The sequence below is a fragment of the Melospiza georgiana genome, chromosome 8 (assembly GCF_028018845.1).
Source record: "Melospiza georgiana isolate bMelGeo1 chromosome 8, bMelGeo1.pri, whole genome shotgun sequence".
NCBI lineage: Eukaryota > Metazoa > Chordata > Aves > Passeriformes > Passerellidae > Melospiza > Melospiza georgiana.
Window position 1 is genome coordinate 35,231,099 of NC_080437.1, and position 20,577 is coordinate 35,251,675.

Sequence of the window (20,577 nt, forward strand, 5' to 3'; positions counted from 1 at the left end):
CTGTGGTGTTGAACTCAGCTCCACACAGCCCCAGCTCACTGCTCCTGGTGGGGTGGGCACAGAATATTCTTCATTTCAGCATAACAGGAATTGGGTAGGATTGTTCCTGAGCTAGAAATAGTTGTCAGAGGTGATTATTCACCAGGGGTGGCTCCTCTCCCAAGTCCCTCAGTTTAATTTTCCATCTCCTTTTTGCTTGTACATGGGAACTTGAATGAGTTTGTCACAGAGGCAGCCACTCTTTAATTATCCTACTGGATCCATTTTGAAGGAGAAGTTGGGATTTGCACCTTATTCATTGTACCAAATGATCACAGAGGGATTGAATGATTTGGGTTGGGAGGACCTTAAAGCTCATCCAGTTCCACCCACTTTGCCATGGGCAGGGACACCTTCCACTGCCCCAGGTTGCTCCAAGCCCTGTCCAACCTGACCTTGGATATTTCCATGGAGTTTCTCCCTCTTCTAAGAAAGGAGACCCAGAATTTCCAGTCCTCACATCAGACAATTAAGTTTATCTGCTTATCAGTCAGGAGGTGAGATGTCACAGAATTAGTCCTGGTGTGCATTTCCCTCACAAGACAGAGATCAAAACTCACTCTCCCATATGAGTCAGGTCTCACATACCCCATCAGCTTTTCTTATTGCTGCTGCTGAGCAGCTCTTTGTCTTCTCCCACAATAAAATTTAGAAGTTTTTTGTTCTTTCTATTCTCCCTCTTGTCTCTTTTCTTCCAGCAATATTAAATATTAGCCTCTAAGACAATTCACAAATAACAAAATAGTTTTGCTCCAGACGAGCTGAGAAATATTCAGCAGATCTGGGTCTTTGTAGTCTTGGTGCCATTTACAGTTATCTGTCGTGTGGGAGCAGCACTAAACCTCCCCCCAGATCAAAAGTCATTCTCTTTGCAGAAATAATAGACTAAAAATAAGTTAATGAACAGATCTTCTAAAGCTGCTCATTTGCTATTATTTCATCATTAGAGATAAAGAAGAAGTCGGCGTCGAAAGCAGATGGCGTCTGACGCGCGTGTGTTTATTCCAACATTTACATTTTCCTGCAATTCTCAACTGCCTGCTTTCCATATGCAAATTCATGGTTGTAAATATGGAAGAGAAGTAGTAGAAAAATGTAATGAGGTGTAAGGGCCCAAAACTGACAAGTCAGCACCATTGGGATGAACTGTGAGTGGCTTCATCCTTCCAGTGTTTTGGCAAAGGAAGTGTCACAACTGGAATTTTAGATTGCCTTGCAAATTCCTGACCTTCACTGCCAGTGAAATAGTGGATGGGAATCAGTGAGGTTCACCAAGATGAGGTCCATCAAAATTGAGATATTGGATATGGAACAGTAAGGTTCACAGTGATGAAGTTCATCAGTTGAGATATTAGAGTTCATCAAAATTGAGATATAGATCAGGGACCTTCATCAAGATGAGGGCCCTCAAAATTGGGATATTGGATATGGAACAATGAGGTTCACAATGATGAGGTTGATCAAAATTGAGATATTGGATATGGAGCAGTGATGTTCATCAAGATGAGGGCCCTCAAAATTGAGATATTGGATATGGAACAATGAGGTTCACAATGATGAAGTTCATCAGAATTGAGATATTGGATATGGAACAATAAAGTTCACCAATATGAGGTCCATCAAAATTGAGATATTGGATATGGAGCAGTGAGGTTCACCATGATAAGGTGAAATTCATCAAAATTGAGATATTCCTTAGGGAACAGTCAGATTCACTATGGTGAGTAGAAAAATCATGGCTACAGAGTCTGGTATTTCCAAATATTGCCATGAATCTGATATAAAGGTGAGGAAAAACAGGGGAATGAAACATCTTTAATTTAGAGATGCATACAAGATCTTAAGTGTAAGGAATCTCCTAAAAACTCAGGTCACTCAAATCCCTCCTGTTTATTTTGCAGAGGAAACAAGCCCAGTTCTATGAAAACATTGTGAAGGTGATACGACCAAAACCAGATTATTTTGCTGTTGGATACTATGGCCAGGGATTCCCAACATTCATAAGGGTAAGTGTCACCTGTTTCCAGAGACTTTCCTTGCTCTAGAAATTTCCCTTGGCTTGGAGAAAGCTGCCTGACATTGACAGGTTTTTTTAGGTGTACAAAACAAACACTGTTTTTTCCTTTCTGGTTTCTATGATGGAATAGTTGAATTTTAGTAGAAAAACTTTCTCCTCAGACATATTCAGTACTTGCTATTTCTTCAGGGTATCACTAGAAATGAAGATAAATGACCCAGTCCATCACTCGGGGTCATAACCATCTGAAATGGTGACATTTTTGCCTGGCAGGTTGATATATATTTATATATATAATATATATATATGAGCATGGTAGAGAAACCTTTTGTATGACCATGTTTTCTGGTGAGTGTCCTTTCCAGCGTTGTCACTAAAATGAAGTTGACTATCAAAGGTGTGTGTAACACCTTTAATGGCAATTTTTATCATTGATTTGTGTGTGTCATGTGCCAATTTAAGACATGTGTCACTCGGTTGATGCCAGGATCATAGCTTTAGTGACATTTTAAGGGGTTTTTTCACTAATATTAGGATTTTTATGGGTTGAATTAGTGGTTAAAGAAAAGTGGGGCTATAACCTGTGTGAATTGCATCTGTATTATGATTCTCTGGCACTTGGCAGTTGCTGACACAGAAATAACCCATTATTATTTTGTTAACTTCCCTGGGCACCCTGTGCCAGGGCTCACCACCCTCACAGGAATTAATTCCTTCCCAATTTGCCCTCTGAAAGCCAGGCTGTTGAGTGCCCTGCTGCTGGAGAAAATCCTCACTTCTCCCTCTATTCCAGCATTCCCTGTGAATTACAAATGTACATACATAAATTATAGTTATACAGAGCCATCTATTATTACCTTTCTTTCCCCTACTGAGCTTTTCAAAAGGCAGCATTGCAGAACTGAACCCAACTGGGCAAATGTGAACAACTCCAGGTTCCTACCCCCAGTCAAAACACCCTTTTTTAATAAGTGCTGCATAATTTCTTCACCAAGTATTCATTTTGAGATGAGTAATGAGGTTAAGCATATTCAGATGCAAATTTTATCCAAACTTGCTTTAATATGTTTGATCAGTTAAAAATATGCAAGTTGTCTTTTACATTTTCCTTTAGAATTTAATGAACTCAGCATGTAAGTGGACTGTATAAAATATCTCTTCATTTTCGTTACTGGCAAAGAAGAAACCAATGCTTACAAATACAATAAACTTAATTTTAAAGTTATAAAAAGTTTAAAGTTTATTATGGCAAAAATCCAATCCATTAATGTGAGTCTTTTTTTGGATATTCCTCCTTAAATCTGCATTATGTTTCTGTTTTTCTCTGCTACTCTTTTTTGCTCACCTGAGTGCCTTTGAATAAATGTTTATGTATAAAAAGCCTAATCCGGTTTATTTATTGACATCCATTCCATCATTAGCTGTGGAAAGTGGAGGAGACATCTTGGATTTGGTAATAATTTCTCTCAATATGTTTTCAATGGCCACCAATGTTACAGATCCTTGAGATCATGTTTTGAGGTGATTTTAGTGTGGCTTTAAAAAATACCTGAAGGAAACAGGGGCTTAATGAACCCAGGATGGAATTAGAGATGAGAAAAAGATATTGATAAAGTACACAGTGTGAGGAGTGAGAAATTCCTCTCGTACTGAGAAGTGCTAACAGCATTGGTTAGCACTTCTGAGGTCCCAGTTCTGTACTGGGAGCACTGGTTTTAGCTCTGGGGGTGCCCCTGTGATGCCTTGTGCAGGCTGCCCTAGAGCAGAGGCTGGGCAGAGCTCCAGAACAAAGCAGGAATTGATTCAAAGCATCTCCTCCATGGATGCACCTTGGGCAGCACCAGAGCCCAGCCAGGGCTGCACCCAAGATGAACCAAAATGGCCCCAAAATGCACGAGCGCTCCCGGGGTCTCTCCCTGGGATCAGTTCTGCTCCATTTGCACCTTGCAGTTCATTGTCCCATCCCAGCTTTAGCCCAGGCAGTCCCACCCTGCTTGTTTTTCTCTCTGCAGCCCACGGTGTTTGTGCTCCTGGGCTGAGATTTGGGTCATTTGTCCTTGGTGCCCAGCTGGAGCAGGAATTGTTTTGTCTCCCTGCTCTGAGCACAGAGCTCACCAACCCTTAATATGAAGCTCAGAAGTGCACATTAAAGCAGCACAGAATGTGAAACACAGAAAAGTTAAACCTGAGCCATCATGTGTTTGCAGAACAAAGTGTTCATTTACCGGGGCAAGGAGTACGAGCGCCGCGAGGACTTTGAGGCGCGGCTGCTGACGCAGTTCCCCAACGCCGAGAAGATGAAGACAACGTCACCCCCTGGTGATGACATCAAAACCTCCTCTGGCCAGTGTATCCTTGGGCTGTGCACCCACTACACCCAGTGCACCCAGTGCATCCAGCAGCTCAAGTCAAGGATTTATGGCCAACAAGTTGCACTTCCGCCCTGATTGGTGTAATGCACCAATTTTGTTGTTTTGTCCTTTTTTGTGTGTGTTTCTGTTGAGCTGATTGCTCTATGTGACTGAAATTCCCTTTTCACTTCTTAACTCCTGAAATTCAGATATTCAGTGCTTCACTGTAAAGCCCAAACTGGATTTACCCTCGAAATTTCACAGGCCGGTGTCAGAGCAAATAGTGAGGTGAGTTTGGGTTGGGTTTTGCTGTTTCTCTGTCCCCTTTATAGCACATTTGTTGTAATAGGAATCTGTGCACAGTCAAGGGGCATGGGCATTTTGAGGGCATTTAATGATGATTTTTACTATTGGCACACAGTCCAACCCACTGGAAAATAGTGATCCCATATTTGTTCATTAACTTCCTCTAATATTAGAATTTAGAATCCATTCCTAAACAGACAGCATTTGATTTTCATGGTGCATTGGGGCTTGGAACTGCATGATCTCTGAGGTCATTTCCAACCCAATCCATTCAGTGATTCCATGATTCTTTTCCCTCTTTTCAGTTTCTACAGGGTGAATGAAGTCCAACGCTTTGAGTATTCACGTCCTGTTCGAAAAGGAGAGAAAAACCCAGACAACGAATTTGCAGTAAGAAATTATGAAGAAAATAAACCACTTTTGGTTTGCTTGTTTATCCCCCTCTATTTTGAGCATCTGAGCCATTTATTATCTTTTGCTTGTTGAGAAATAAATTCTAGGTTTAAAGGGATTATTTTTCATAGAAAGTTAATTAAGCCAATTTATCATGTTCTCGTTTATACCAATAGGAAAAAAAATGGGCAAAGCTGTATTTATTTTGTAAAAATAGCTCTTCTGAGAAGGGATTTTAAATAGTTACACCTGAAACTCGTCTTGCTGTGAAGATTCCAGTCAGGCATCTGAAAATCTTTTGTCACTAATACCTTTTGCTTTTCCTGGCTTTTTTTTTTTTTAATAATTTGTTTCATCTAATGGTCAATAAATGAGTGCTGTGAGGAGGCCCTGGCACAGGGTGCCCTGAGCAGCTGTGCAGATCCCTGGAAGTGCCCAAGGCCAGGTTGGATGGGGCTTGGAACAGCCTGGGATATTGGAAGGTGTCCCTGCTCCTGGAACTGGATGGATTTTAAGGTCCTTTCCAACCCAAAAACATCCAGTAAAACCAGGGGATCTTTCCTTGGTATTCTCCTTCAGAAAGGAAGCAGTTGTTCCCTGCTAAGTCACATACCAGATTTAAATCATGCTGCTCCATTCTCCATTTGGAATTTCCCCCTGGCTCTGTGGCATCTGCCATACCTTGGTCCTTGTCCTGCTGCTGATGTTTTAGGGCTTTGCTCGGGGTCCCAGCTGCCCATGGATAACGTGACACTTGTGTCCCCTTTGCAGAACATGTGGATTGAGAGAACCATCTATGTGACAGCCTACAAATTACCGGGGATCCTCAGGTGGTTTGAGGTCAAATCAGTTTTCATGGTAAGATCAGCTTGGCTGTGTTGAGATTGTGTAGAAAATGGGGGTTTTATACAGCCAGGGAGCATTTGTGTGTCTCAGTGGCTGTGCTTAGATCTGTGAACCAGGAATCCATGGGGTTGGACCTGGCACATCCTGAGGGAACCTGCTGAGGGTGACTCAGGCAATGCAGCCAGCTCTCCAAGGCCTTCAGCCTTTTCAGAAAGCATTTGTGTCTCTCAGCAGGTGCCTAGAATGAAGAGAAACCTGAGGTGGTGCAGGGAAACCATGCTGCATCCCAGACAATCTAGCCTGAACTTTATCAGAGGAGCTGGATATTTTGATTGTCATTAATTCAAAATACCCCAATAATCAAAGGCATTGTATGGCTGCCACTCGTGGTTAAAGGTTGTTTTTGTTTCTTCTCCATATTTAGCTAAATATACCCTCAGCAACCTCACAGAGTAACTCCAAATTACTCATTTCTCTGTTCAACCATTTAGACTGTTTAGATAAGACATATCCATTAAACGCCTTTAAGATTAAATTATTCTTATGCAGCTGTAATTTTTAAGTAGCAATAAAAACATTGTTACTGCGTTTTTGAAATCTCTCTTGTGAGGCTTATTTTTAAAGGAAAAGAACAATTTGCATATGATTAATTAAAACCTTTTTCATTGCTCCATTGAGGTTATGTTGGACAGTTGTATTTGGATGAACAGAAGTAATGCAGAAAATTACTATGGTATCTATAGTAACAGAATATGAATGTGATGTGTGACAGTAACAGGCAGCTGAATAAAACACATTGAATTTTTAATGAATTTCGTAGTTTCAATATAACCCTGATGGAGAAGATTGTATTTATCTTCGTGATGGCAAGAAGTGCTGTTTGATCTGGCAGATCTGATGCCAGTCCTGATGAGCAGAGAGCAGAGCCTGACAGGCACTTGGTGTGCATCCCTCCTGCTCTGCCTGGCACCCAAATGGGCACAAATCCCCTCAGCCCTTTGGGAGCAAGGACTGTGTGAGCTGCAGAGCTGAGAAATGACAGCAGAATGGAACTTAATAACGTGTGGGAAGACTGCTGCAGATAACTTCTGACCTCCTCTGGCACAGTTCCCACAAAATGGGTATTGACTTTCCTCAAGATCTCTGTCAGCTAGAATGCTGCAAGGAGGATCACAGGGTTTACATCCCTGTAATGCTAAATTGTGATTATGGATACAGATATTATTGATCCCTTGCTAAGCACCAGGGTACTCCAGCAGCTCTGCATGTTTCATATTTTATTGATGGAACTGGAATATCGTTAAAGGGAGAGGTGAGATTACATCAAATCAGTGCTGAGAGAATGGAGTAATTTCATAAATGCAGTGTATTATGTTACATAACCCATAGGAACATGCAGAGTTGCTGTAAATCTGCTGGCTTTTCCAATTCTTTCTGAGTACTTTTATCTAAACCTTTGCAATCTGTTCATTATCTGCAAGGAATTTGGGGCCAGCATTCCTTATTCTGTATCTGATTTGCTTTAGCTGGGCACGAGAAGTTGTAGGGGAGAGGGAGCAGCCAGAGAATTAGAAATCAGATTTTGAATCACACTTGAATTTAAAAAGCAGAAATGCTAATCTCTTTTTGTTTTTATCTTGGAATTCTGTACAAATGTCTCAGGAGAATGTAATTCCTGTTTTCCCTGGATAGAGTGAGGAGTGCCCAGAGTGGCCCTGGGAGCAAGGCTCAGAATTTACACTTATCATAAATAGCTTTCACCAGGTTCCAAAGCCCAGTTTGTAGCAGTGAGATGGCAACTGCAATTCTCCATCTGCTTTTAAAAATTTAGAGGGAGTGTTACAAGAGTAGTAAAAGAAAGGAGAATGAGAAAGAAAGCCATGATTGCTGCTACAGAAAAGTCAAAAAGCTGTCGGCTCAATGAGTGCTAATTTCTGGAGATGCTCAAGAGCTTTAAAAGCAATGGTTCATCAACACATTATTGCACAGTTATAAGGCCATTAATACAAGTGACAGAATGCTAAATTTAGCCTGTGATGTTCCCAGCAGTTTTGCCCAATGGGATGCTGGATGTGGCTTCACTCCCCAGTCCAGATTCCCCCTGGAAGGCTGGGCTCTGTCCGAGCCTGGCCTGCTCCCATTCCAGCAGAACCACCAGGCTCCTTCCCTGCCTCCAGAACCATTCAGCAGGCAGGCTGCTCAAAATGCTAATTAAAACATCCTTGATGTAATCAGCTGGCAGGTGTAAGAGTAACAACTAAAGAGATTTGATTATAAGTGGTTCTCAGAAACAGGGTAAGCAACTGATAGCCAGGTAGAAGTGCTGCTTTGTTTATGTAGCATTTATGTAAATGAGGCTGTAATCAAATATACACTTGCATTTTCCTCACAGGCCTCAATTAACCTTCCTTTCCTCTGCCTTCCACATAATTTTTTTAATACAAGCAGGCTGTGGCTTCCAGTGGGGACTGTACACTCTGGGTCACTGCAAGTTACTGATTTTCGGCCCATTCACTAATATTTAAAATATTTTAATTCTGTTTTTTTCAACATGAACTTTTTGAAAGACACGGTAGCTGGGCATAAAAAGTACCTGGAGGTCAGTCCATTAAAATAAAGCAAGTTTTAGACAGCATAAGAGCTAATTCACCTCATGAAGGCATCTGAGGTGACTCTTCAATAAAGTCTAGGTAGAAAGAAAATTTCTCCCTTCAGTTCTCAGTGGTCAGATGAAGAAAATGTGACCTCTTGGGAAAAAGCACAGCAGATAGTTTAGATGTCATCTCATCAAAATATTCAACTCGATGTCCTTGGAAACACACCAAAGTAATCACTGCAAAAATATCTTCCTGATTTTTGAGCGGCTTAGGATTACATTTTCCATCAGGAAATCCACGTTAAAGTTATCATTTCTTTCTTACTGTTACGTTAAGCTGGATCTTCTTTGTGCTGCTAAAACTCACCAACCCTTAATCTCTGATGTTCTCCTTAATCCTCCAAAAAACCTCACGTGATTGCTGCCAGAGCCTTTCTGGATGCTGTGCTGGGATGTAATCCCTCCTGCAGCAGCAAAATGCAGTTAACTTCCTCCCCTGATAGCCATCATCATATCAGTTACTGCAGCACAGAGATACCAAATACCTCAGTCACCCTTCCTGGTCATTATTGGTCAAAAATCTCCCAATAACCTCAGTTCTGAAAGTTCTTGAATGTTTCTGCCCATGGGGTTTTGCTGGGCAGGTTAAAAACTCTGCCCTGGTTTGAAATCTCCTTTTGTTTGGGTTTCAGGTGGAGATCAGCCCGCTGGAAAACGCCATAGAAACCATGCAGCTGACCAATGACAAGATCAATAACATGGTGCAGCAGCACCTCAACGACCCCAACCTGCCCATCAACCCCCTGTCCATGCTGCTCAACGGCATCGTGGACCCTGCTGTCATGGGGGGCTTCGCCAACTACGAGAAGGTAACACCAGGGTTCCCTGGATTCCACCAGGATCCCCTGGATTCCACCAGGTTCCCCTGGATTCCACCAGGATCCCCTGAATTCCACCAGGAATCCATGATTTCCACCAGGATTCCCTGGATTCCACCAGGTTCCCCTGGATTCCACCAGGAATCCCCTGGATTCCACCAGGATCCCCTGAATCCCACAAGGATTCCCTGAATTTCACCAGGTTCCCCTGAATTCCACCAGGATTCCCTGGATTCCACCAGGAATCCTTGATTTCCACCAGGATTCCCTGGATTCCACCAGGAATCCCTTGGATTCCACCAGGATTCCCTGAATTCCACCAGGTTCCCCTGAATTCCACCAGGATCCCCTGAATTCCACCAGGTTCCCCTGAATTCCACCAGGATCCCCTGAATTCCACCAGGTTCCCCTGAATTCCACCAGGATTCCCTGGATTCCACCAAGAATCCATGATTTTCACCAGGATTCCCTGAATTTCACCAGGAATCCCTTGGATTCCACCAAGATTCCCTGAATTCCACCAAGAATCCCCTGGATTCCACCAGGATCCCCTGAATTCCACCAGGATTCCCTGGATTCCTCCAGAAATCCCTGAATTCCACCAGGATTCCATCAGGATTCCCTGGATTCCCCCAGGATTCCCTGGATTCCCCCAGGAATCCCTGCCCTACTGGGAGGAAGGGCTGGGAGAGCTGGGATTGCTCACCTGGAGAGGAGAAGCTCTGGGGTGATCTCAGTGTGGCCTCCCAAAGCCTAAAGGGGCTCCAGGAGAGCTGGAGGGGGACTGGGGACAGGGATGGAGGGACAGCACACAGGGAATGGCTCCCAGTGCCAGAGGGCAGGGATGGATGGGAGATTGGGAATTAGGAATTCCTGGCTGGGATGGAATTCCCAGATTTGCTGTGGCTGCCCCTGCATCCCTGGCAGTGCCCAAAGCCAGGCTGGACATTGGGCATGGGAGCCATTGGACAGTGGGAGGTGTCCCAGGGGATGGCACCGGGTGGGATTTAAAGTCCTTTCCAACCCAAATCACTGTGATTCTGTGATTTTACAATTTTCACTTTGTGTTTGTAGCTGTTACTTCACAGAATTTTTAAGTTGATCAATTTATCTTTGTTGTAGCTCATTCCTCTGGTAGTGGATGTTTCATTTTCTGAATAATGGCTCATTCCTCTCTCTCTCTCAATTAGGCTTTTTTTACTGAAAAATACATGCACGAGCATCCAGAGGATCATGACAAGATTGAGAAGCTGAAGGATCTGATTGCTTGGCAGGTAAAAAACTTGAAGTCAGGTTTGGCAGAGGCAGCTGCTGTGGAAAGACAGCTTGGTGTCACTTTGGAGGAAATTCAGACATTATCCTCACCTTGAATACATTTCCTTGCCATTTAAATCTGTCTTGGAGCTTGAGTTCAAGTTCATCTTTTCAAATCTGACATAATTGCTCATTTTGATAAACTTGCAGAGAACAAATATGATCAAGGTATTTTCTTTTTTCTTGTTTCGTTTTTTTTTTTTTTTGTAAACACAGTAAGTGACAATCTCCCATCTGTATCAGATGAGAAAATATTTTTTTTCAGGACAAACAAGAGACAATTTCAGTTTTGTTCCATAGTCACATATTGGACATTTTTCTGTGGTCTCAGTATAATTTTATGATAACTTAAAAAATAGCAGGTTGATTGGAAATAGTTTTGTTTTTTTTCCCACAGAAAAAGAGAGTGAATCATTGTCTTTTCATATTCAGTTCTGTCTTTATAATAAAGGGAATAATTTACATTTCGGTAGATTTCAGTCTAGAGGTAGTAAAGCCAAAGCTACAGAATTCAAAAATAGAATATTCTCTGGAGGCCTTAAAACTATCAGTGAGTAAAAAACTCTTTTGGTCTGACAAAAAAAAAAAAGGCATTTTTAAATTTACTTTCTTGTGAGCTTTTAGAAAAGATTAGATTTTATAAGCTTTAAGTTCTATAGAGGAAAATAATTCGGTCCCAGCAGACTGACTTGGTGTCAGGTCTGTCTTTGCCTCTTAGAGTGAAACTTCAAATTAATTCCAAACACACTTTCCCTCAGCAAAGGCTCACTCTGGTGACACTTTTATATAAAATAATATTACAATTTGAAAATAGGTACAGCAGCTGATCACATTGTATTGTAATTATTCAGAGCTTTTAAACACATGATTTCCCATCAGTTTTGTACTTCAAGAACAACAGGAACCAAGAGAATAGAGAAAAAGGATCAACATTTATTTTTATATCTGAAAATTAAGAGTCACTAAAAGCCCTTTCAGTGTTTTTAAATTGCCTTGGATGTTTCATACACATTTAAGGGATCCTAAAATTTAAAATTCCTCTCAAATTATTTCAGTTTCCAGCCAGGTGGGAGTCAGCTCCCATATATTGGGAGAGGGATGTGTATGGAAGCCTTTGAGGGGCCTGCATTCATCCTGGGCTGACAGGGATGGAAAGCAAAAAGGAGATTTCATTTTTCAATAACGTGGGGCTTGGAGTTCTGTAATCTCATGGAATTTTCTCCCTGCTGCATAAATCAACTGGGTATATGAAATAGGAGCCTGACAATTGTATTACCAGCTGACCAGTTAAATTCAATTTTTTTCATCTCCTTACCTCTTTCTCCACTGTGCCGTGGAATTCATAATTCATATAATTCCTGTGAACTTCAAGTGTACATTTTGTTTCTGTCTCTTATTAATTCAGATAAATTCCATTAGCAAAGCAATGTCCATTTTTGTCCTTCTTGGTGCTTTTCCAACTTAGGCAAAAAATGTTCCCATGCAACTGCACCATTTCAAGCTGGTCTTTCATTTTAACATGAAGATAATGAAATGATTGATTGAAATTAAGGCAGAGAAATGAATGATTGATGACATTACTCACTCTGAATTTAGCTAAAGTATTTACAGCACAGCAAAACAGAAAAATACCTCAGCAAATCAAAACCTTGTTCTCCTTCTACAGAGATGAAAGAACTGCTGCATACCAAACTCAGGTCTTATGCTCATATTTTATGATCCCCTTGCTCTGAAAGATTATTTTCAAAGATTAGTTTAATAATTCAAATCAATGTCATTTTTTTCAGTCTTTTCAGCCAAGCAGATCAAGATTTAAAAAATAAAAAAATCAAAAAGGGGAAACAAATCAGCGAATAATTTCAAGTTGCAGCGGAACTTTATAAAATTTTAAAATCAGCCAAGAACAGAGTTATGAAATAAGAAAATGCCCTTTCTTCAAGGCCAAATTAATTGGGAATATGCTGAATGTGGCAAAATTCTGCCTCTGACAGGTGTCAAATTCCATGTCAGGCATCAGCACATTTCCCTGTGTCTGGAAAGGAGACACAGGAGGAGTTTGGAAGAAGGTGAAACAGAAATGGTAACACAGTTGGAAGGTTCTACCTGAACTTGATAAATGTTAAAGGGTTAAGTGCAGGACAGGGAGGCCAAATATCCTGACTCAGCAGCCTCACATTCTTCTGTGGCAAAGCCATGGGGCAATCATGAATTTCAGCTTCTGTAAAAGATTAACAAACTTCTCCTCCTTCTCCTCCTTCTCCTCCTTTTTCTTCTCCTTCCTTCTTCTCTTACTTTTTCTTCCCCTCCTCCTTGGCCTTGTTCTTGTTCTTCTTCTTCATGTTCTTCTTCTTCTTGTTGATGTTCTTGTTGTTGTTGTTCTCCTTGTTCTTGTTCTTCTCCTTTTCCCTCCCCCCACATTTTTTCCCTACAAATAATGTCATTTGCTTCCTGTTCTTGATTTTCCGACCTGGAGGTGGCTGATCCCCAGGACAGATTCTTCAGTGCATTTTCTACCCATAAAATGGTCTCACATGCTTCAATTCAATAATTCCAGTTTAAAAAAAAAGAAACATTTCCAATGTCAACAGTTCTTTAAAATAAATGAGCCAAGTGACCACTTATCCCTCCAAAACAGGAGGGTCACAGTGTGGCCTGGTAATTATGTAAATTTAGAAATTCATTGACTTATTGAGAGCAGGGAAAACTTTCTGGTTTCATGCTTAATTTTTGTCAAGTTCAAATCCATATGCTTATACATAGAAGCCACTACATTTAAAAAAAAGTCATTATTCTTCTCTTTGTAGTCTTTTAGGAGAAGCACCTCTGTCCATTTTCATAGTGCCAGATCATCTTGATAAGATTTCTCGAGTTTGTTCATCTGTAATTCATCTGTGTATTTATTATTCTCCTTACTAATAAAGCTGCTCCTTCTGATTGCTGCTCAGTCTTATTAGAAAAATCTGTTTTTAATCAGTATTATGATTTAATTATGAATTATTAAGAAGAAGCCTCTTAGCTTGATTGCTGCAGAGAATATCTGAGTTAGAATCAGAGCACTGTGTGGGCTGAAACGGACCTGGAAGAGGAAATATTTTTCCTGAGCTGGAGGTAGAAAACTCTAATGGTGTGTCTGGGTAGCTGTGGGAATGAAAATGTCTCTCTTAAAACATTTCCAAAGGTCAGCTACACCTCCACACTAGGAACTAATTATATAATCCTGTGCTGGCATGGATATTTTGTGACAGAAGCCTTGAAGATAAATGATTATTTTCAGTTACAAAAGAGAATTAATTTAATTTTTCCCTCTTCTGTTTTCTTCCCAAAGAAAATAAAATACTTTTGCTAAGGAGAACTATATAGCATCTAAAAGTGTATGTTTTATTAATAAATATTGCTCTGCAATATATATCTGTCCAAGGATGGAACTCATTTGCAGCTTTAGAAAGAGGATTTATTAAAGAAAACATAAACTATTTTTGTCTTCAGGGTTTTATCCTCATGGAACTGGGAAAGGATTTGATATCAATAACCTGTTGTGAGACCCATCATTCATCAGCTTGGTGTTTTAAAATACAGAATCTGTGGGGGCTTGAGAATGGAATATCACAGGAGGGTTTGTGCTGTGGGATGAATCCAGCATGGGATTTCTGGGCAGAATTAGGGCTGAATTAAATGTAAGGGACTTTGTTTAACAGAAAAAAAGGGAAATCCTGGGTTGAGATCCTGTCATGCATCATATGCAAGGAATGATGATGGTCACTGTGATCATAATAATAATTTTTGTCATTTTTATTATTATTGTTGTTATTATTATTGTTATGATTGTTATAATTACTATTGCTCTTATTGCTAATATTATTATCACTGCACGAGCTCTTTCCCTGCTGTGGGAGCCTGGCCCTGTCCCTGGGCTCAGGAGGGGCTGGGCAGGGTGGAGCAGCCAAATTCTGCTTTCCAGATCCCCTTCCTGGCTGAAGGCATCCGGATCCACGGGGAGAAGGTGACAGAGGCCCTGAGGCCGTTCCATGAGAGGATGGAGGCGTGTTTCAGGCAGCTGAAGGACAAGGTGGAGAAGCAGTACGGCGTCCGCGCCATCGTGAGTTCCCTTTCTCCATTTCTCCTTTCCCCAGTGTCAGGAATTCCCTTGAATTACAGCAGCTCTCTATTCCTGTGTGATGATTCCATTGATTTAACAGAGCAGTGTAGATGAAGAGTTCCTGCTTGTTCCCAGTTATCATCAAATTATGGAATGCTGAGCAGATGAGAGATGTTGAGGGAGCCTTAGTGCTTTCATTTCCGAGCATGGGAGCAATTCCTAAACTGCCTGAGTCTGTTCTTTGAAAGTCAAGATAATCTTTCAATTCTGAAGGATTTGGGTTACAAAAATGAGTTTAAAAATGGGCACTTAGCAGGATTCTTCCAGAGCTGAATGTCACCTTTCCCTAGGTGGAATTCCTTTCGGGAAGAGCTCCTCTGTGGTAGTGTGTAGTTGTACCTACACTGAATGGAGGCAGGCAAGAAAATGACAGCTCCTACTTCATGGATTTAGAAGGACTGAAATTCATGCTTTTCTCATTCCAGCAACTTATTTCCAGTTGCTGCTTCATCCTTAAGGGAAAGCCAAGAATTTCATGGTGTTTCCAGTAGAGATTTGTTCCGCTTTTCAGTGTTGAGTGTGAAGGTCAGAACAAACAAAGCAAACAGCTTTTTAATTGAGGATAGAATTGATAATTCAGTCAAAAATACATGGATTGGGTGCTATTGTGAGATCCTGTTTTGCCTGGAGCAAAGGAGGCTCAGGGGCCCTCGTGGCTCTGCACAGCTCCTGCCAGGAGGGCACAGCCGGGGGGAACAGGGACAGGAGCAGAGGGAACGGCCTCAGGCTGGGCCAGGGCAGCTCAGGGTGGATTTTGGGAACAATTTCCCCATGGAAAGGGGGCTCAGGGACTGCCCAGAGAGGTTTGCAGTGCCCATCCCTGTGGGTGTCCAAGCAATCAGTGGATTTGGACTTGTGCTCTGAGCTGAGGACAAGGTGAGCACTGGGCACAGCTTGGATTCCATCTCAGACTTTTCCACCCTAAATAATCCTGGGATAATGTCTGTAGCAATGACATCTTTTTTTAATGGGGACACAGATCTTACAGGGAACATTCCAGCCTTTGTGGTATCCTTTAACTGATGTTCTGTTTGTGGTCCTTCAAATCCCATCTTATGAATTTATATATTCAGGGAAAAGTTCAAACAGTAATTTATTCCCAGAGAGAACAGAAGTAATTAACATTAATGATACCTGCATGTCAGTCACTTCAGTAATATCCATTTACATCATCAAGGAGATGACTGGAAAGTGGTGTTATCTCTCTAATTTCACTCTACCCACCAGTAAGAATTTTCAGGATTGATGGAGTTTTATCTCTTCTGTCTTCCTTGTACAAGGCCAATTTACCAGTAGTTGACAGGGTGGAAAATATACCTGTAATTAAACAGCATGAGATTCTTATTTGTTGACTGCAAGAGTTCAATTATTTTATGCATATATCAGTTATTAATGACTAACAAAGCTTGGAGAAATATTCACAACTCTGAAATTGTCTGAAACAAAACCAAAACTTTAATATATTTTCTTCTTAACCTGGTGGCACTCTGTAAATTGGCTCTCTTGATATTTTTGACATAAAGTTTCTCTTTGTGGAATTTTACTTTGGGTTTTCGGGTTTTTTTAATGAAGTCCATTTCATTGAAATATATTGACAGGCAGTCACAACGATGGCAGAGATGGATTAAAAAATTATATGTAAAAAGATCATTTTTTTAAGGGCAAAATGTAAAAAAGCATGGAAATACTATTGGAACAAAGGAATTCTTGGAATATACTTAAAATTATACATCTGCCTAAATCTACAAATTTATTCTTTTTTTTTTTGTCCTTTGGGTGAATTTCCTTTAGAACCTATTTCTTTGTTGGTAACATGAGATATTGGTTGTTATTAATTTATTAATGCTACCAAACTCTACCTGGAAGGAAATCCACTGAACCTTCCCCTGTTCCCTTTGGCGTGTGGATATTTGTAGCCAAGAGAAAAGCAGAGGCACAACTTCCCAAGGCTATTTCTAGGATTCACATCCTCTGAACCTCACAGAAAGAAAAAACAATTCTTGTCTCAATTGCTGCTCCTCTTGTTCACAAGTGGAATGCATGGTGGAAGGTTGTTTACCTGAAGGGAATTGGTGATTGGATTCTGGTGTGAGTGTTTTGATTCACTGACCAGTTGAATCCAGATGTGTATTGGGACTGTTGGCTGACAGTCATGAGATTCTGGGAACTTGGGTTGACTTGAGTTGGGTTTTTGAGATGAACTGCCAGGTTCAGTTTAGATGTAATGTAATATAGTGTAATATAATATAGTATGATAAAGTAATTAATTAGCCTTCTGATATCCATCGAGTCAGACACATCATTTCTCCCCTTTGTTGGGTTGCTCTCCCCTTTTTTGAGTTGCCTGCTTTTTGCAGTGGATTTTTTGGATGAGGCAGTAACCTGTGTCGTTTCCTGCGCAGCTGTCGGGGCTGGAGGAGCGGCGGGGCAGCCGGCCGCGCTCCATGGTGCGCTCCTTCACCATGCCCTCCTCCTCCCGGCCCCTCTCCGTGGCCTCCGTGTCCTCCCTCTCCTCGGACAGCACCCCCTCCCGGCCCGGCTCCGACGGGTGAGTGCGATCCCAGCCGGGGACTGGCCCTAGAAATCCCGGGGGTGGGGAATATCCAGCCAGGGATTGTCACCAAAGCTCCCTGGGGTGGGGAATATCCAGCCAGGGATTGTCACTGATACTGCCTGGGGTGGGGAATATCCAGCCAGGGATTGTCACCAAAGCTCCCTGGGGTGGGGAATCCTCAGCCAGGGATTGTCACTGATACTGCCTGGGGTGGGGAATATCCAGCCAAGGATTGTCACTGATACTCCCTGGGGTGGGGAATATCCAGCCAGGGATTGTCACTGATACTCCCTGAGGTGGGGAATATCCAGCCAAGGATTGTCACTGATACTCCCTGGGGTGGGGAATCCTCAGCCAGGGATTGTCACTGATACTCCCTGGGGTGGGGAATATCCAGCCAGGGATTGTCACTGATACTCCCTGGGGTGGGGAATATCCAGCCAGGGATTGTCACTGATGCTCCCTGGGGTGGGGAATATCCAGTCAGGGATTGTCACTGATACTCCCTGGGGTGGGGAATATCCAGCCAGGGATTGTCACTGATACTCCCTGGGGTGGGGAATATCCAGCCAGGGATTGTCACTGATACTCCCTGGGGTGGGGAATATCCAGCCAGGGATTGTCACTGATACTCCCTGGGGTGGGGAATATCCAGCCAGGGATTGTCACTGATACTCCCTGGGGTGGGGAATATCCAGCCAGGGATTGTCACTGATACTGCCTGGGGTGGGGAATATCCAGCCAAGGATTGTCACTGATACTCCCTGGGGTGGGGAATATCCAGCCAGGGATTGTCACTGATACTCCCTGGGGTGGGGAATATCCAGCCAAGGATTGTCACTGATACTCCCTGGGGTGGGGAATATCCAGCCAGGGATTGTCACTGATACTCCCTGGGGTGGGGAATATCCCGCCAGGGATTGTCACTGATACTCCCTGGGGTGGGGAATATCCAGCCAGGGATTGTCACTGATACTCCCTGGGGTGGGGAATATCCAGCCAGGGATTGTCACTGATACTCCCTGGGGTGGGGAATATCCAGCCAGGGATTGTCCCCAGAGCTCCCTGGGGTGGGGAATATCCAGCCAGGGATTGTCCCTGAAGCACCCTGGGGTGGGTGAGTGGGGAATCCTCAGCCAGGGACTGTCCGTGAAGCTCCCTGGGGTTTGAGGGTGGTTGGCATTCCCAGATCTTGGAGCTGGAAACAGCTGGGAGGGCTGGGGGTGTTCAGTTGGAGAAGGGAAGATCCAGGGAGACCCAGAGTTTTTCCAGCACCTGAGGGGGCTCCAGGAGAGTTGGAGAGTGTTGTGATTGAGATGGAGACAATACAAAGCAACACACTCCATTTTCAGAAGGCTTCAAACTACTTTTATTGTACCACGCATGCTTTTTTACACATTCTTACAAAACTCATAAATTTACACTTTACTCATTGGTCAGGAAAGACAAGAGCTCATTGGAATAGAGGTGCAGGTTTCTCTTATTTATCCTTCTTTCTTTCTTGGTGTCTATGTCAATGACCTTGGTAGGAAATTCTTTCAGTGGTAAACGTGGGTCATACTTCTCTCTGGCTCACAGAAGTTGCTGTAAAACCTCTTCCTCGGGAGAGGGACTGGGGACAAGGGATGGAGGGACAGGACACAGGGAATGGCTCCCACTGCCAGGGGGCAGGGATGGATGGGAGATTGGGAAGGAATTCTTGGCTGTGAGGATGAGGAGGGGCTGGGATGGAATTCCCAGAGCATCTGGTGCTGCCCCTGGAGCCCTGGTGCCCAAGGCCAGGTTGGACATTGGGGTTTGGAGCAGCCTGGGATGATGGAAGGTGTCCCTGCCCCTGGAACTGGATGAGTTTTAAGGTCCCTTCCATCCCAAACCATTCCATGATTTTTTAAGTGACAGCCTAAAATTGGCAAAAAAACCCCAACCTACAGAGACATTTCTCTCAAGGTCTCTTGTTCTCTAACCCAGATGAATACAATGTTCCTTTTTGCCCTCTAAGCATTCAAACGACACCAAAAAACCCCAAAGAGGAGATCAGTTCCCCTTTTTGGAGTATCACAGGTGTGTGAGGGATGCTCTGCAGGCCGTGTGTGCAGCCAGCCCTGTCCCAGGAGCTCAGGGCAGGATTACCTGACTGCTCAATCACTGCTGCTCACTCCAGCTGCCAGAGGAAAAGCTGCTTATGGCAAGATTGTACTTCAAGACTTATCAAGATATTTCACATGAGAACTGGGAATTCTGTTGATAAGCCCTGTCTCATAGTCACATCCCTCAAAGAACAAAATAATCTGTTTGCTGTCTGGGCTTTCCATGCAGCCTCAGAAGTCCCTTTTCTCTCTTCCTCCCCTCAGGCACCCCTGTAATCCAGAAATGCAATGTTTGACCAAGGCAGCTGATTTTTTTAAAGCCTTCTGAAGGGCTGCTGATTTACAGGGATGTGCTGGAAACTCCTGAGCACCTTCAGAGGGGAGTTAATACCTGGCTAGAAACTAAAGGCATCAAGTAAAATTAAATCCAGCCCCTAAGGACCAGCAAGATGCTTGCCTTGATTACAAAGAGTTTATTTAGTCATTGGGAGGAGCTGTGGACAGCTCAGCTCTCATTCCACTGCCCTCTGGGATGCTTTCACACTCTGGTGTAAATGTGGGACAGCAGAGATCCTGAGTTTTGACTAATTCTGAACAAAGTTGTCTTGCTGGAACTTGGGCAGGGCAACCACCCAAGTAAGTGAACAACTTTTGTTTTATCTCAGAAGAAAAATATTGATTATTTCCCTGCCTCTTTCTGGTTTTCCCTTCAAAATCTTTAAATGCATTTTCCTTTGTCATTGGGTATTATTTCTTCAGGTTCACCTCTCAGCTGTGTTGTGGTAGGTGTCACATGGCAGTTTTTGAGGGTCTGGTTCTCCTCAGGGTGGATTTTCACAAAGATCCCACAGTGCAGCTCAGCTCCTGCTCTGAGCCCAGGGCTGTACAGGACAATAGCATGATCAGCTCTTGTCACTGAGAAGACCTGAAAATACCCCTCATTTGTTTGGAGGAGGAGAAGAAAAATCATCAGATATAAGTTAATATCATGAAAAACCTCAGAAATTCAGGTGGCTGTAAAATCATGTGGGTAGTTTGGC

The 20,577-nt window shown here is 42.7% G+C and overlaps 1 protein-coding gene across 2 annotated transcripts in view; it reads left to right on the top strand.

Moving 5' to 3' along the window:
- The window catches only part of DOCK1 (dedicator of cytokinesis 1), a 279,185-nt gene that overhangs the window by 228,882 nt on the left and 29,726 nt on the right, over positions 1-20,577 (top strand). For both annotated transcript variants that reach the window (XM_058028591.1, XM_058028592.1), the window contains exons 40-48: positions 1,941-2,045; positions 4,264-4,405; positions 4,617-4,695; positions 5,019-5,103; positions 5,878-5,964; positions 9,241-9,417; positions 10,617-10,700; positions 14,699-14,836; positions 17,299-17,444. In XM_058028591.1, coding sequence (XP_057884574.1) covers positions 1,941-2,045; positions 4,264-4,405; positions 4,617-4,695; positions 5,019-5,103; positions 5,878-5,964; positions 9,241-9,417; positions 10,617-10,700; positions 14,699-14,836; positions 17,299-17,444 — 1,043 coding nt within the window. The remainder of the gene's footprint in view (positions 1-1,940; positions 2,046-4,263; positions 4,406-4,616; positions 4,696-5,018; positions 5,104-5,877; positions 5,965-9,240; positions 9,418-10,616; positions 10,701-14,698; positions 14,837-17,298; positions 17,445-20,577) is intronic.